At 41.0% G+C, this 16,732-nt stretch overlaps 2 protein-coding genes across 10 annotated transcripts in view; one reads left to right on the top strand and one right to left on the bottom strand.

The window, feature by feature from the left end:
• Window positions 1-6,088: 6,088 nt before the first annotated feature.
• SYCE3 (synaptonemal complex central element protein 3) lies at window positions 6,089-15,286 on the bottom strand. Of its 7 annotated transcripts, none has more exons than XM_053370358.1 (3): window positions 15,262-15,286; window positions 7,990-8,098; window positions 6,089-6,356 (listed from the first exon to the last, which is right to left on the bottom strand). In XM_053370358.1, exons 2-3 carry the CDS (start codon window positions 8,096-8,098, stop codon window positions 6,187-6,189), a joined length of 279 nt encoding a protein of 92 aa, XP_053226333.1. In that variant the 5' UTR covers window positions 15,262-15,286; the 3' UTR covers window positions 6,089-6,186. The 7 variants fall into 7 exon arrangements, with proteins under 7 accessions (XP_053226333.1, XP_053226332.1, XP_053226331.1 ...); XM_053370357.1 differs by lacking the exon at window positions 15,262-15,286 and adding an exon at window positions 11,811-11,835; XM_053370356.1 differs by lacking the exon at window positions 15,262-15,286 and adding an exon at window positions 11,754-11,778.
• The window catches only part of STYK1 (serine/threonine/tyrosine kinase 1), a 22,016-nt gene continuing 18,094 nt past the window's right edge, over window positions 12,811-16,732 (top strand). The window contains exon 1 of one of the 3 annotated variants that reach the window (XM_053370346.1): window positions 12,811-12,921. The gene's annotated coding sequence lies outside the window, so the exon portion shown is untranslated. Of the gene's footprint in view, window positions 12,922-12,991; window positions 13,824-16,732 lie in introns of those variants that run through there. The other 2 variants (XM_053370347.1, XM_053370344.1) reach the window with 2 other exon arrangements.

The raw sequence follows: 16,732 nt of genomic DNA, 5'->3' as shown, positions 1-16,732 counted from the left end.
GGAAGGACCCTGGTCTTGAAACCCTGGAGAGATTCCAACAGTCCAAGTAGACAATACTGACCAACTGGACCAATGGTCTGATTCTGCAGAAGACAGCTTATTATGTTCCTATAGGCTTTCTCACATGATCTGGTCCTGGATGCCTTTCATAGAAAAGATATCCGTACAGATCACTACCCCACCATTGTCTTTCAGATGCAGGAGGTCATCGGGTAGATTACCAAAACAGAAATGGCCTGAAATTACCCTTTGACTTTGTGTATATGTGCATGGCAACACAAACACAAGCAAGTTAGCAGTTTACGACTGCAACCCCATGCACATTTATCTGACAGTAAACCACCTTGAAATTTGCGAGATTTACCTTTGAGTAAAATGCACAGGCGCATACATTGTGAACCCAATCAGAGTGGAATTGATGCTCCTTGAAAATTAAAGGAGGTGTTACTGCTAACCTCAGCAGGAGCAGAATTAGATAATAGCAATTAAATAACATTTTCTATTAGCCTATCCAACCTCCTCTCCCCCTGGATGCTAATGATGCGGGAAATTTTCATCCAGTGTCACAAGGACTCTGGCAGGGATGGTTTTCTCCTAGTAACCTCGTGAACAGTTATTCTGTGCAGGTAATTTACATAAGACAGCCCTGAAATCATTTCCAATTCCATGCAATGTTCATCCTTTAAAAGAAAAGCCAATTAAAGATGAAATAACTCTGACTATTTGAACATGGGAAATAATTATTTGAGGAAACAATTCTTAATTTATAAAGTGTTCTTATTTCACCAAGGACTCATCTATAATGTTCAATTAATGATGTTTGCTTATCACTGTAACAATTACAAAGTTTCGGTGTTTTTTGTTTCTTTTGTAACAGACAACACTTTCACATTGTGGCTATCGAATAATAACACTGGAAATGAAGAAACCACATTCCCTTTGCAGAAGACTGACACAGACACATAGACTCAGTGCAAACATTTGACAAAGGATTTTTTTTTTAGTGTAATCTAACTGCAACTTGCAGATCACTTCAAAAATATTAATAGTCTTAGGTGATGAAACAATGTTTGCAGCTGCTTTATTAATCAGCTATGATGGTTGGTTTTTGCTCTGCTGAAACTGGTCCTCTAATTTCTCAAAAATTGCATTTCCCAAGAAAAGAGGCTTCTATTTTTCTGCCTCGCAGTTTAGAATTTCTTTATCCTTTCATTAGGGTGGAGCTTAGCTACTTGGCTGTGGGTGGCACGTGTAGTTTTCTGTCCATTAAACATGTTTCCAGCGCCGTTTGGTCTCTCTGGCTGATGATGTTCCTGAGCTGGAGGGGGGGGGACACAGGACATGAGAGACGTTGCCCTGTGACATCTTCCTACGGATTTTTAATTGAAGCACAGGAAGTCGGGGAGAATCCCTGGGATTAGTGTGCTTGCTGGCTTTGTTTTTAAGGGAAGTTCTTCATTTCACCTTGAAAAAAAGTCTGTGCTGATTTCTTTAAAAGTAAGGAGACCACTTTTCAAACAAAATAACAATGTGCAGCTTGACTTCTTCCGACACTTACAGTAAAGGAAAGCTAAGAGTGTCATGGGATACTCAGGAAACATGGACACCCAGGAATGCTGCAGAGTTCAGACCACAGGAGAGGTGATTTGTGGGGTGGAAGAAAGGACACTCAAAACCCCTTGGCCACACAAAATAATATTACCCGAGACTTTACAATTTCAATCATCAGACTTTTCTCATTAACAGATAAACGACGGGAGAATAGACTGCACTAGAACACTCAACAGGGACATCAAAACATACCAGTGAAGGGTCTTCATATTTATGCCAACAGGAAGCTCAGGGTGATATTACAAGCATTTGTCCTATTATGTCCTTTTGTTTTATCCTCTCTTTGAAGTAGGCTGGGTTGAGAGAGAATGGCTTTAAGATCACTGTGAGGCAGCCATGTCTGCTGCAAGTACACCTGGGCTATATATCCCTGCAGCAATATGAAGTATGAACGACATGTTTTCATTCTTAAATGCCAATATGCAAGTCTCAGAGAGCAGAAACCTAAGTAAAGCTCACTGCAGGTATGTGTGTATGGGTTACTCAGATGCATGGGTGTGCTGGGTGTGGCCAGGCACACACTATTGTATTTTATCAGTTGTAGTAGAGCACTATGGTATGTTGAGCTTCAGACATGGTCTGAAGCTCAACATCAAAAAAACGAAGATCATGGCCACTGGTCCCATCACCTCCTGGCAAATAGAAGGGGAAGAAATGGAGGCAGTGAGAGATTTTACTTTCTTGGGCTCCATGATCACTGCAGATGGTGACAACAGTCACGAAATTAAAAGACGCCTGCTCCTTGGGAGAAAGGCGATGGCAAACCTAGACAGCATCTTAAAAAGGAGAGACATCACCTTGCCAACAAAGGTCCGTATAGTTCAAGCTCTGGTTTTCCCAGTCGTGATGTATGGAAGTGAGAGCTGGACCATAAAGAAGGCTGATCGCCGAAGAATTGATACTTTTGAATTCTGGTGCTGGAGGAGACTCTTGAGAGTCCCGTGGACTGCAAGAAGATCAAACCTCTCCATTTGGAAGGAAAACAGCCCTGAGTGCTTACTGGAAGGACAGATCCTGAAGCTGAGGCTCCAATACTTTGGCCACCTCAGGAGAAGAGAAGACTCCCTGGAAAAGACCCTTATGTTGGGAAAGATGGAGGGCACAAGGAGAAGGGGATGACAGAGGACGAGATGGTGGGACAGTGTTGGTACTTCAGGTTGCATCATAAGGTTATGGGTTGAGCATAAGAGTGTGGCAAATGTGATGTGGGGAGGCATGGGTTCTGTGGTGCAGTGGAAGAAACATGGTGGAGGGATATTTTTTGTTGCTGGCATCCATTTGTCTCAAGAGACAGTGGGGTGCGCCTCCTGGGATGAAGTCAAAACACTGTGTTGGCAGCACTGAAGTGACTTCCATGCAGCACAAAACTGGGCAGTGCCCTACGGAGGTCCTGACCTGCCCAGGCGACAAGAACCCCCTCTTGGTCTCTGTGGGCCAAAGGAAAGCACAGCAATATGTCTGGCTGCAAGAATTGCTGGAAGGATAATTGCAATAATTGGTCCTCCTTCTCCTTTGGCAATCACTCATAGCTGAGTAAGATTGTCTTCTATGAGCACGGTCTGTAAGTGACTGTGGAGGCCAATTCTGGATCCACACGTCCTTCCACAGTGGGGACATAGGTTTCCAGGCTAATTGCTCCAACTGTCTAGAGACTCCACAATGGATTTGTGAAGAGTTACTCCTCAGCCTTTTCTTCTCCTGAAGCTATCCCGCAAGTCAGCAACAGTTTGGAGTCAGAGTTTCCCTTCTCCTAGATGGGCTGCCTTCGCAAGGTTGACAAGCTGGAGGGACATGGTGGCTCAGGCAGCCTGCAAGCCCAATGCCATTCATGGGGACGGCCTTTTACATCCTTCTCAATCGCAGGAGGGGGGCTGGAAGGGACACAGCAGCTCAGGTGCACTGCAAATCCAGCCCCATGCTGCTTTTGCAAGCGGCACACTGGTGTCTCAGGGTGCCTGGGTTTGTGCGCCACCTTGGGCTATGATGTGTCGCTCTCAGAGTGCCACCCAGGGCGATCCGCCCCCTGCGCACCCCATTAGCTACACCACTGGTTGAGAGAAAATTATTTTCTCAAGGCCACACAGAATGGTCAAGAAGGCTGTGTACCCAAGGCCTTCTGGCAAAATATCACACGGTCTCTCTACAGGGATGCAATTGTCAAGCTTAACTTGCCACAGAGATGTGCAGTATACCAGATGAAACTATGTCTAATTTCTAACCATTGGTTTTCAGTTTGAAAAGGGGAGACATAAACTGTCCATTAATGTACCTGTTGATAGTGTTAATAAAATTCCATTTATCTTGCAGGCTAAGCCTTTAGATTCTGCTGCAAACTCCAATGTCACTTCTTCTCGGTCATGCATATTCTAGTCGCCTGCTTCATAATGTTGCAGTCCGTGATAAAATGATTTATTAGGTGAAATGGTAGCTGATTGGTTTTAACCCCTTCAAGCTGAAACTGCACCCAGGCATCAGAAATCAGTCTGTCATTTTGAAATAGATGTTATAGCCTATGAAGTCATTTGGACTCCCAACTCTCCCATTATTTCTGCAAATCCTCATTAGAAAACGCTGGATGAAATATAGTTGGTATTAAAGAGGAATATAGGGAATACAGGGCAAACAAATGTGTTTGCTGATATTTACATGTCATAACAAGCACACTGTATAAAGAGATTTCATATTATTTGTAATGCTTTGGGGAATGAGTTTAAGAAAAGGCAGGACTCTTAATGATACTTCAGTGTCTGCCAATTCAATGTCAATCCATGTTTTATCTGTTTTCTAAATAATACAAATTAGCCACCTGATTTGGATCGCCTAATTATATTTGAATAGATGTGGAATATTCCACCACACTTGTATTTTTCTGTAAGATGGTAAAAGCAATTAAGGGGTTTCATTAAAAAATAAATTTATGAACAGTATTTTGCCACTTATTCAGAATACCGTATGATAGGGTAAGAAATTGGGAAGTTTTGGAAAAATTGATCACAATAGCCCTCAAGCTTTCCAACATATGTTTTGGTTTGTGGGTACGGAAATTGCAACTGCATATGCTTTGAGAATTTTTCCTAAGAAAAGAAAATGGGCTTTTAGTATTAAGCTATATTCTTATAGGAACTATGGTACATACTGATGGTTAAATGGTATGTAAAATTGGATATGAATATGTATTAAAGCTTAGAAAATAATTCTAACCCTTTATGTTCTGAGCAGTTCTCGTTTGCTTTTTCTCCTACCCCAGCCATCCATGTGCAATGGCGCAGCAGTACATTACATGCATATGTGTGTAATGGAATGTCAATACCATTCTTTTAAAAATAAAACAGCTTTGGGATGGGGTAGTTTTGACCAAAGAAATTAAACTTTTCCCTGCTCAGTTTTCCCTCTTAATATCCCTCTCATTCCCAGCCAGATAAATTAAATATCCCCTCTTCCAAACTAGTTACCTCACATGGCTGTCTACGCATTCCAATCACATAACCTTAAAGCTTCACGAAGAGAGAGAACTGCCTATTATATGTACCCCTGAGGTGATTAAAACAGCAAACATTATCTCATTTTGTCTACTTAATGTAACATAGTAGTTGGACTGGGAGTACCTGTGTTCAATTCCAAACCTAGCCATCAAGTTCACTAGATCCCTTATGGTCTTTCACATGCTGAGGTATAAAATGCCTTTGAGCTTCTAATGCTATTTATGTTAACATGTCATACTTGTTCACGCAAGAAAAAAGGGAGAGAAGCAGCCTTTGCAATATGAATGAGTGTTTTTACAAGAGCGTTACAGATGGGGCATGTGCTCAGGAAAGATGCACATAATAAGTATACAACAGCAGCCTTAATGCTTACATACAACTCTTAAGGTCTCTTCATTATTGGATGCTATTGAAAGAGAGCTGGCTTCTATTAGTTTAATAACAGGCACATGCCATCACCATTCATCTCCAAATGCTGCGTTTGGAGAACTCTAGAATATTGTCCTTTGGGGAATTCCTACCTACTTCCCCTGTTTGTTTGGCTATATCCCTAAAAACAAATATTTTCAGGAAATAAAACCTGTTCATTAGCAGAAAGCTGGGATTTGCTTTCCTAGAGCTGATCTTATTTGTGCATGAGTGACATCTGGTGGTCAAGTAGAAGCTATTCCCACTTTCTTCCTCATTTGTGAATTACAGCATCAATCACATGCACATGTGATTAGGAGTAATTTCTGTGAACTCAGAGGTCTTGCTTTTGTGTAAATGTGTATAAGATCAAGCCATCAATCTCCCTCCCCCAAGCTGTTGCAGCTTCTCTTCTCTCTCACTCCCGGGGGCATTAATTTTATAGGACAATATAACAAACCAAACTGAGAGTAGACCAAACTTTCAGTGGTTGATACAGTGGTGGAAATATATGTGAATGGACAAATGAAAGCACCAATATGTTTTCACTCATATGGAAAATCTGATATAGAAACACACCAGACATATATCTTTAAAATGAATTTTAAAATAACCGCTGAACCAAGTGATTGGTCAAGATCAACTCTTCCAAGGCTTGTATTTCCACTGGGAGTTTAGAAACCATTCATTCTTGCTTTTGTTCAGCACCCTTAGTTTCCTTCAACATTTCTTGCCAGTTCTTCTCCATTTCTTCCTTACAGGTGAGAAAAGCATCTTCCAGTCGTCTCATAGAGTTGGCCAAGTCTGGGTTAGCACGCATCACCACCATATCATAAGCCATCCATGTAGCCTGCACTGGGACAGAGTGCAAAATGCAGAGTCACTAATTTGATGAGATTTGTTGCAGTGGCATGGATGAGAAGGAAAAGATGAAACTGATAACAAAACGGGAGAGTTGCCAGCTCTGAGACTAAATACCTCTTCAAATACACTTTTAAGTTTCAAACCAGTGCTGCACTCACTGCAATAACTAACTAGTTTATTCATTGACAGCTTTCCACAACATCATTGACCCTCAGGGAAGAGTGACATCCTGCTTCTGGGTGTACAGATCTGTGGGGTGGCGCCACTCATCCAACACTTGCATTAGAAAAGCAATAGAATATCTCCCCCCCCCCCAAAAAAAAATGTGCACAGGGAATTATTAAAACAAATCAGCGAGTTTTCCCAAATCAGACTGCAATGATAGCAAAAGCGGAGCAGCTGTCCTTCCCCCTGTCCACAAAAAAGTATGGATTAATGAAGATCCTCCCAGATGGCGGGAGGTTGTCTCTATTTGCATTATGATCTTAACCCCCCACAACCCACACTTTTCATCACCCCTACCCCTACCCATCTCAGCCAAGTTTGAGAATCGCTGTTATAGGGCACATTCAGTAATTTAAATGTTATTTTTCAAGTTAACTAGACCATGGTGGCAGAACAATCTAATGCTATTTGCAACAGCTAGCTTGCTGTTTTTATCCAATCTGACTGAGAAAAGGGTTTTTTTTTAAGTATGTACTAATTAGTGGAAATGTTTGAATGAATCTGTAATAGAACTCCTGCAAATATTGTCTCACATCAAAACCTAGATTAAGTTCTGAGGCATTGTTTAATTATCCAAGAGGCTCGATCAGTATTTGACTCTCTTTGTGCCATTGCAATCCTCTCTGCAAAGATTCCAGGGCTGTTGTTTTTTTTAAAAAAAGAATCCATTTGAAGTCTATAGTAGTTTGACAACCTGCCCTTGAACTGGAAAACCTCTTTAGAAAGTAACCTGAGAGAAGAGAAGTGGTGGGCAGGATTTAAATCCTCCCTCCACCCATTTCATGTTTGAAACCCACCCTCACCCTGCTGTTCTCCCTGCAGGTTCAAATCTATGTTCACAAAAATCAAAGTGTAATTTCGCTCTAATTCATTATATTCTACCAGGAAAATCTTTCTTGTCATATTTGACAGGATACTGTAAAAACAAGGAATTCTGTCCATTGGTTATTCTTATAGTTAGGAACTCGGCATTCAAAAGAATGGTAGCATCTTGAAAGGGATAATTGTTACGTTGGGGTTTTGTTATTGTCTGTTCTATGAGACCTGAAAAATCAATGCTTTGTGGAAAGAAATAGAGAGCATACTTAAAGGTGCTTAAATTAGCAGTTTTTCTAATGAATAGGACTTATACAGTAGCAACTGTATAAGTAATCTACAGTTTCTAAGGACATAATGCAGAAGCAGTTTAGCATGCTCCTGTCCTGACACTACAGAACTTATTCAGCTCTTAATTGCATGTATTGATTAGTTATACTCAGATGTGGATGAGCATCAGACCCTCACATCAGATTTAATGGATCCTGGGTGAGCATTGTAATCTGCACACTAATTTCTCCCTTGGTGGCTCAGGGGGATATAATTAGCAACACATAAATCCTCTGCAGGAATAGTACCACACCTGATAGTTTTTCCATGTCTTCCAGGAGCTTCTCTAAATCCCTGTTCAGATCCTCAAGCATTTTTACCATGTTGTCGTAATTTCTTTCACAGGGTTCACATTTGGCCATCTAACAGGGGAAAAGGAAGCGATGAGTGGCAGTACAACTTTGTGAAACCGAAGTTTAAAGCACACAGAATGTTCTTACACTCTTTTAATAACTGTATAGAAGAGCACGTTTTGTATATTTTAAGCATTTCTACCCTGATCTTCAGGCAAAGTGTCCCAGAGCATTATTGTAGGTTAAGGCCAGTAAGAACAGTAAGTAGACAGTCCCAGCCCACAGGCTTCAACAGGGAGTAGGAAAACAAGCAAACTCAGGCACCAGTTCTCAGTGGTTGATAACAGGATGCCATTATTAATTATTATTATTATTATTATTATTATTATTATTATTATTATTATTATTATTTATATACCACTCTATACCCAGGGGTCTCAGACTAGACCAGATGAGCTCGTCTTTTGTTCTTAAAAGTTACAAGTTCTTATAATAAACATTGCACATCAAAAGAGTTGAGGGTGAGGAGGGACTAAATGGAGCTGGTCTATGGATTGGGCCCAATAGTTCCACCCCCCTGCAGAAGCCAGAGTACAGTAATGTGTACAACGAACCTGCAGGATCCTTCCCATTGTTGTTGTGCCTGAGTAAACACTTTATACAACTGGACCAAAATCAGAAAATTGTAATTTTCACCCTTTCCACATCAAAGACTGCAAAACACCCCAATGAATTTTGGATAAATGGATATAAAATATTGAATACTTGGGCGGGGGGGAGCTGCAAGTATGTTTAGAGAAAATGAACTTAAATGATTAATTCAATACTTCTGAAAATCAGAGCACTTCTTATGTGTCAAAGTAAAGATCGAAACACTTAACTTCTAACACTTCAGATTGCAAAATTATACCTCTTGACAGCTGTGCAATAGTGGGCACATGGGAAAAGAAAACCTCAATTACCACAGTAAATGTAGAATAAAATCAAATAAGTATATTAGTCACAAGCAAACAAACAAGCATGCCTAGTAAGTAGTCCCCAAGTGCCAAAGAGAATATATTTTAAGTGCATACTTGAATTTTTGGCTACAATACCAATTAGGTACCCTAGCTTAAACAATAAATTAATCTATCAGGTCTGAAAAAGATAGACGCTAAATCACTTTGAAGAAGATGATGCTGACAATAATTTAAATGCTTAACTTCAGAAACTCCAGATATCAAACTGTTTTTGTTTTATACTATGCTTGTGGAAGTGAAATCTTGCCACAAATAGTGCCTGCATCAGGCAGAGAGGTGGCAGAGAGCCATTGTTGGATTAGGGCCAGGGAATTATGGCCATCCAAAACAAAAACTGAAAAGCTGAAAGTTTCATGGTAGAATCAAAAGGTTCCTCATAAAAGCTCTAATGTACAGATAAGGGATCTCTGCAAGAACAGCGGCTTCTAGAGAAAACTTTCCTTTTGGAAACACTTCCGAGGGAAGATGACCAGAGAGGGAACCATATTACATAACGCATTCACAATACTCTACAAAAAACCTGAATGATCCCATCTTTAAAACCATAGGATGGATTTTGTTTAATATTGTGAAAGGGCAAGATATGAATATTTGAAATAAGATAATACATCTGTGTCTTGTATCACAGTTGGAGAGCACAGGTTTCGGAAACGGAGCGATCATTCAAGGAGTCCATGGCTTGAACTTCAGCTCTGAACTTGCTATGGGACTTTGGATGTGCCACTTTCCACTTCATCTCCTGCATTTATAATACAGGGATAGATATACTTGCCCTCTGGGATTTTTTTTTAAGGACTGGGAAAATTGTGGAGTGCTTTGAACACTCTAAAAAGTGCTTCCCAACAGCCAATTTCCGTTGTCTTTTGCACAGTCAGTATTGCATCTGGTAAAACTACCAACCGTTCTCTCCCGAAGCCCCTTTCTCCACTCCTGCCCTTCATCCCATCCCATAATTACACTTCCGAATTGGTACAGCGATGCTGATTATTTTTAAGTGTTCATCCTATTATTTTTGAATTGTTATATTTCAGTGCTGTTCATCTGGCATGTTGTACTCCACTTTGAGCACGATTCTGTGGGAAAGTGGCATACAAGTACACTCGATGATGATGATATCAGATGATGATGATAATTATTATTATTGAAAGACTAGCCAGGGGAGATGGAGGTATATTAGCTTTACAATTTAATATTCCACACATTTATCATATAAAAGAAAAATAATTAAAGAATCCAAATATCCCCCCCCCCCTTATGACTTCCCTCAAATTCCCTTTCCGGTTCTTTGAATATTTGCTACTTCTGCTTAATTTCCAAGTTGTCGTTTCTTAACCTTTACCTTTGTCTTCTTAATTGTGTTTACTCAAACCCTATTAATGAGTCCAGTTCTTTATGACGTTTCTGTAAATACAGCATAAATGGTTCCCAGTCTTTTTAAAGCCTCTATTGTCATTGTCTCTAAGTCCCCCCTTGATATGTATTTTATTTCTAATAATAATAATAATAATAATAATAATAATAATAATAATAATAATAATAATAATATATTATTATTTATACCCTGCCCATCTGGCTGAGTTTCCCCAGCCACTCTGGGCAGCTCCCAATCAAGTGTTAAAAACAATGCAGCATTAAATATGAAAAACTTCCCTGAACAGGGCTGCCTTCAGATGTCTTTAAAAAAGAAGATAGCTGCTTATTTCCTATAATAATAATTGAATTTCCATAAAAAATTATACACCACTTGATTCAAAAAAGCAAAAAACACCTCAAAGCGTTTTCCACTGCTTTTTATAGAGGAAATACATTGTTGGGCGCAGCTGGGCCTGGTCAGGAGACCTTATCCCTGTGGTTGTGCTTTCCCTCCTCAGTATACCATATTATTATTATTATTATTATTATTATTATTATTATTATTATTATTATTAAAATTGATATACCACCCAAATATCACAGGGCCTGGTTTACCAGGACACAGTATGGAGAGGGAAGCCTCAGAAGCGCCTTATATTTTACGTCCCCTCACGTTTAGCCAGGCCTCCATCGCCAGAGGCCCAGAGGGCAGCCACACAAAACCAGGCCTTTTCTGTGGTGGCTCCATTTGTGGGCTGCTCTCCCCAGGGAGGCTCGCCTGGGGCCTTCACAAACATATATGTCAGTTTCTCTCCAACCAGGCCTTGGGCTGCATTTGGTTTCTTTTTATTGTTTATTTTGTCTTCTCTTTTTGTACTTTTCTGTTGCCCACCGGCCTGGGATCTTCGGGAAAAGGGTGGTATAAAAATGTAATTAATTGATCAATTAACCGCCCCAGCACGGGAGATGAAAATTAGCAACCCATCCTATTTCCCCCTACTTCACAACACGCAACTGGACAACCAACACACACAGTCCCTTTCCTTTCTGCTCATCCTTCCTTCGATGGCCCCAAGCAGCCCCCTTTCCTCTCTCCCTTCATCCGACCCCACAAGGCCGCATCCCCCCACTTTCCTACCTTCCCCCTCCAGCAGACAGCTACACAAACCTGGGCACAGCTCAGCCGCCACTGGCCCTTCTCCCTTCCAGCCAATCCCAAGGCCTAGCGCTGCCCGGTTAGAATGGGTGTGGGCGGGTGCAGGGAAGGCCTAGCAAGGGACTGTGAGCATCTGGAGAAGGGGCAGGAGCCGTTTTAATATGGTCTTTTAAAAATAAAAATAAACATCAGCAACCTCAGATATGCAGATGACACAACCTTGATGGCAGAAAGTGAGGAGGAATTAAAGAACCTTTTAATGAGGGTGAAAGAGGAGAGCGCAAAATATGGTCTGAAGCTCAACATCAAAAAAACGAAGATCATGGCCACTGGGCCCATCACCTCCTGGCAAATAGAAGGGGAAGAAATGGAGGCAGTGAGAGATTTTACTTTCTTGGGCTCCATGATCACTGCAGATGGTGACAGCAGTCACGAAATTAAAAGACGCCTGCTTCTTGGGAGAAAAGCAATGACAAACCTAGACAGCATCTTAAAAAGCAGAGACATCACCTTGCCGACAAAGGTCCGTATAGTAAAAGCTCTGGTTTTCCCAGTAGTGATGTATGGAAGTGAGAGCTGGACCATCAAGAAGGCTGATCACCGAAGAATGGATGCTTTTGAATTCTGGTGCTGGAGGAGACTCTTGAGAGTCCCATGGACTGCAAGAAGATCAAACGCATCCATTCTGCAGGAAATCAGCGCTGAGTGCTCACTGGAAGGACAGATCCTGAAGCTGAGGCTCCAAGACTTTGGCCACCTCATGAGAAGAGAAGACTCCCTGGAAAAGAGGCTGATGTTGGGAAAGATGGAGGGCCCAAGGAGAAGGGGACGACAGAGGACGAGATGGTGGGACAGGGTTCTGGAAGCTACCAGCATGAGTTTGACCAAACTGCGGGAGGCAGTGGAAGACGGGAGTGCCTGGCGTGCTCTGGTCCATGGGGCCACGAAGAGGCAGACATGACTAAACGACTAAACAACAACAACAATGGTAATTTGGAGAAGAGGTGAGCAACTAGCCCGGCAGGCACTCATGGCAGCACCCTGGGGACTTCAGGGGGCCAGCAGATTCACAGGTCATTTGCAACTCTCTTTTTTTATTTTGAAACAGGTGTGTGGCATTGTGTTGCACAGTAGCTGTTAGATGGCTTTCCATGAGAAGTAACGCTCCTCCATCAGATGTAATCTGGGGACAACCATTCCATCAATTTGCAGCAGAGGAAGAAACCTAGGAAGCAATGCCACCCCAGTCCTCTCTGTCAACTGTTTCTGTTCCTCGCATTCATTAACTTTAATAATATTGTTACACGCCAACCCAGTCTCCGCAGCGGTGTGAGAATCAAGGGATACTAAGCACGCTTCCCAGGGTATGAGGCACAGTGGAGTCTGTGGTGTCTTTATGATACGTGGTTTATTTACACATATATGCAATCCAATGGAGGGCTCTGCAGCATTGCTTTCCAAGAGGTACTGGCCTCTCCCGTGGCCACAGCATTGGATTCAAAAGAGACTTTCTGCTTTTTTTACTTTCTCTGCAGCCCACTGCTTAGTAACTGTTCCTTAACTCCTAACTGCCATTCTAAACTCTAACCCACTAGACTAAACCCTTGGCTTTTATCCCCTGAGGGAGTAGGGTTGCCGTATTTCAAAAAGTAGAATTCCTCACACCCGCAAAGTTGGAAACAGAGGCTTATCAGTGAGTCCATCATACCACTTGGGTCTATTGTAAAAACGCAGGAGTCTGCTTATTTCCTGGTTCAAACATTCCAACATTAATTCAGTTCTAACACAAACTTAACCCAGAATTCAGGGTGTCTTACACCACAGATTCATAACAATTTGAAGCTTTGATAACTGCTGCCTGAGCTGCCTGGTTTTTGTCTTCCCTCCTCATCCCTTCTTCCTTCTGTGGCATGTCTTTTACATTGTTGACTGGGAGAGTTCTCACATGGTTATTGACAGTGAAAGACGCTGCGTGCTACATACAGCAGAGAGCACCATTTCCTGCTGCAAAGCAGCCACTGCCTACTCGTAACTACGTAGCTGAGCAAATATGTTGCTGCACACCTGCATAACCTGTTCATAGGGGGATGATATGCTAATCGATGTGGCTGAGGAAATGACTTCTAGCATTGCGGTGGAACAAGAATCTTTAAGTCAGGATCGAGAAAGACTCTTTGTTCTGGGATCTTGAAGAAGGGATGTGCCGACTGACAACGTTGTGGAGGGAGCCCTCAGGATTCCAAATATAAGAAGAATAGGATTTGCGGTAAGGACTGAGAAACTTTATCAGAGATGTGTGAAGGAGGTTCTGGGATGGAGTGTCACTTCGGAGGAAGGCTAGGCTGCCTCTAACCATCGTTTGCGCTCAGCCTCTCCAATGAGACCTTTTCTCATCAGAAAGAATAAATTTGGTATAAAATGTTCTTTGGGCCTGTTGGGGGTAGATTGTGGATTTATGCCAAGTATTTGAACATGATTCTAAACCAGAATGTCACAAAATGAAAGGGATGCAGTTTGCATGAGGGACCAATTCTTGTTTGTAAATTCCATTTCACTGCACTCTGCACCAATTGGTTTCACCCAGAACCAGATTTCTTGCTATCTCTGTTTATTAAATAAAAAATTAAAAATGATCAGGACATATGACAGGAAGAATTCTCAGGCAGAATAAGCAGATTTAAATAACTCTACATTCGGATTCTCTTTTGCAAATGCCTCCCCTATATTAACATTCCAAAGGAAACATGGAGCTGGGGAACCCATGTTTTCTTTGCAGAGTGCAGTTGTATCCTGGGAGACTAGGAAAGATCAAGCAGCCTTTGCTATCATCCCATGTTTCTGCCAGGCTTATCTTTTGTAATTGAGGAACTTCTGACTCCCCCAGAATAAGAGAGACTGCTCTGTCGGAGCAATATACTTTTTTCCTAGTTGTGTGTGTTGGCAGGAACCTGAAATACTGGCTTAACCGATGCATAACCTATGATACAAATAAAACAGCATGATTCCATTTGAGGACAGAGTTCAAAAGAACTGAATGAGTAATGAAGAGTAATAAGTCAGAATGGCATGTATCACCAGTAGAGAACTTCTATTTGCTGGATTCAGAAACATAACTCAGTAATCATAGCCTTGGACAGGCTATGAGGCCGCATGTTAGAGATATCAGAAAATCCTGCAGTGTCAGGGGGGGAAAGGAGTAGTTGACAGGTTAATGACACATAATCAATAATTTGTTCCAGTTTTCAAGGTGTTGATGAATTCTGACAAGCTTTGTAATACCTTCAAAGTTTTGCTGTGTGGTTTCTGTTTTCTCAATCTTGCAGACTATTATTTGAAGTGTTAGTGTTGGTATCGGGGAAAGAGAGAGAAAGAATAGCTTCAAGGGGTGGTTGCAAAGTGAATTAGCCTCAAAGGGAGTAAATAAGAGAGGCATGTTGAGCAGGTTTTACATGAAACCTTTGAAGGAAATTGGAACACTTCACTGGGCAGCTTCTTCCATTGCCAAACTGCTTAGATAATCTAGGGAAGTATTCCTAGTGCTTAACCTGCTAGCTTTCTTCTCAGTTGATTTAGAATACAGTAATTGCTGCTGTCATCATCTACAGAAACATATGTGGTTGTGCCCGGGAGTTGCAGCCTAGAGCAGGCAACTTTTCAAACTGAAACTGTATATGAAAAGGTGAGAAGGAAGTTCTTACACTCACCTGCTGTGACTAAAGGACTGCTCTTGAAACCGTGTTACATTTTCTCCTAATCCACAATAGACGGGCATGTTCAAACAAAAGCATTAGAGCATTCAGAATGGAAAAGTTCTTGTCTGCACAGGTAAGTTTGCCAAAGGTGTAGTCAGTGTCCTTCTCGGCTAGATCCAAGCCTTCATCTTTTAAAACAAACATTCAAGCACATATATAGCAGTTCAGCCAAGAGATCAACACAGCCTTGTCCTATCCACTTGCGTCTGTTCATGCTCAGGGGACATTGGTGAATGGAGAATGTTTATATAGTATCTAGATAAAAATATGAGGAAGTGTTGCTGTGACTACTTGGGCAATAGAATATTGATGTGCAAAAGTTGCATGCACCCGGGCCAGTGCATAGATAAGAGCTTTTCAGATATCTTACTGCCAAGTGCAACTCCTACCTTGGTAAGGGCTTTTTTGAAAACATCACCTCTAAATCAGCACTAAATTGCTTTCCTTCATAGAACTGTTTTATTGTATCACATGATAATTAGTTTAGCAGAAACTGGCCTGAGATATAACAGTTCACTTTGCAAATGGTGGAAGTTTTAATTAATAATAAACTAGTAAATTGGATTGACTACAGGTCTTTTGATGAATGCTTCTGATTCTATTGCATGACTTTCTAAAACTTCCCTTTAGAAGTTTTTTTTTGGTAATATTTACTTTAATCGTTGAAACTATTCTGAATATAGAACTGTAAACCATTACTTTGATTACTTTATGTGTAGGTTTATGCAACCCACTTTTTAAGGATTAGAAATTTATTCCGTTTTTCTGTGATTAATGTTCACAGCTCTCTTTAATGCATTTATGCAATCACAGATTCTTCTTAATTGTCAATAAATTCATCTCTTTTACTATTTGGGAAGGTGTGTGTGCGTGTGTGCGCATGCATGCAAATGTTAACCATGGACGGATTACAGATTAGATTGTGAATACCGTTTGTTTATTTTATACCTAATAACTTGGAAACATGGCATTATTATTCCTGTTTAAAATGTTTTTATTTGCATCATTTTGGAGTGTCAGAGTAATGTTTAGTCTTATTATTTGTTTTCTATGTTGAAATGGCATTAGATTGACAAAGAATAATGTATTTTATATATCTTTGAACTGGACATATGAAATCGTCAAAGGTATACAGTACAGTGTCTGTAGATGCATCTTGCATGCACAAATATTTGGTGGAGAAGCAGATGGTAACTCCTATATCAGGAACAAAGTAGCATGGAGATAATGAACTCTGCCTTTGTTACCATGTGGTTCACAGGTGGCTGTTGTGTTTGTCTGCGATGCACAAAGAGCTTAACATCAGGCTTGTAGTGCAGAATTTGCCTTTATCTACATCATTTGCAGTGATGTTTCTTTTTACTTCATGTGTTTTTATCTGATTTTTTCCGCCCTCATTGCAGAAGCATGGCTTGTGTCTGCT

This window comes from Podarcis raffonei, chromosome 17 (assembly GCF_027172205.1).
Source record: "Podarcis raffonei isolate rPodRaf1 chromosome 17, rPodRaf1.pri, whole genome shotgun sequence".
Classification (NCBI taxonomy): domain Eukaryota; kingdom Metazoa; phylum Chordata; class Lepidosauria; order Squamata; family Lacertidae; genus Podarcis; species Podarcis raffonei.
This window is presented reverse-complemented; position numbering and strand designations above follow the sequence as displayed.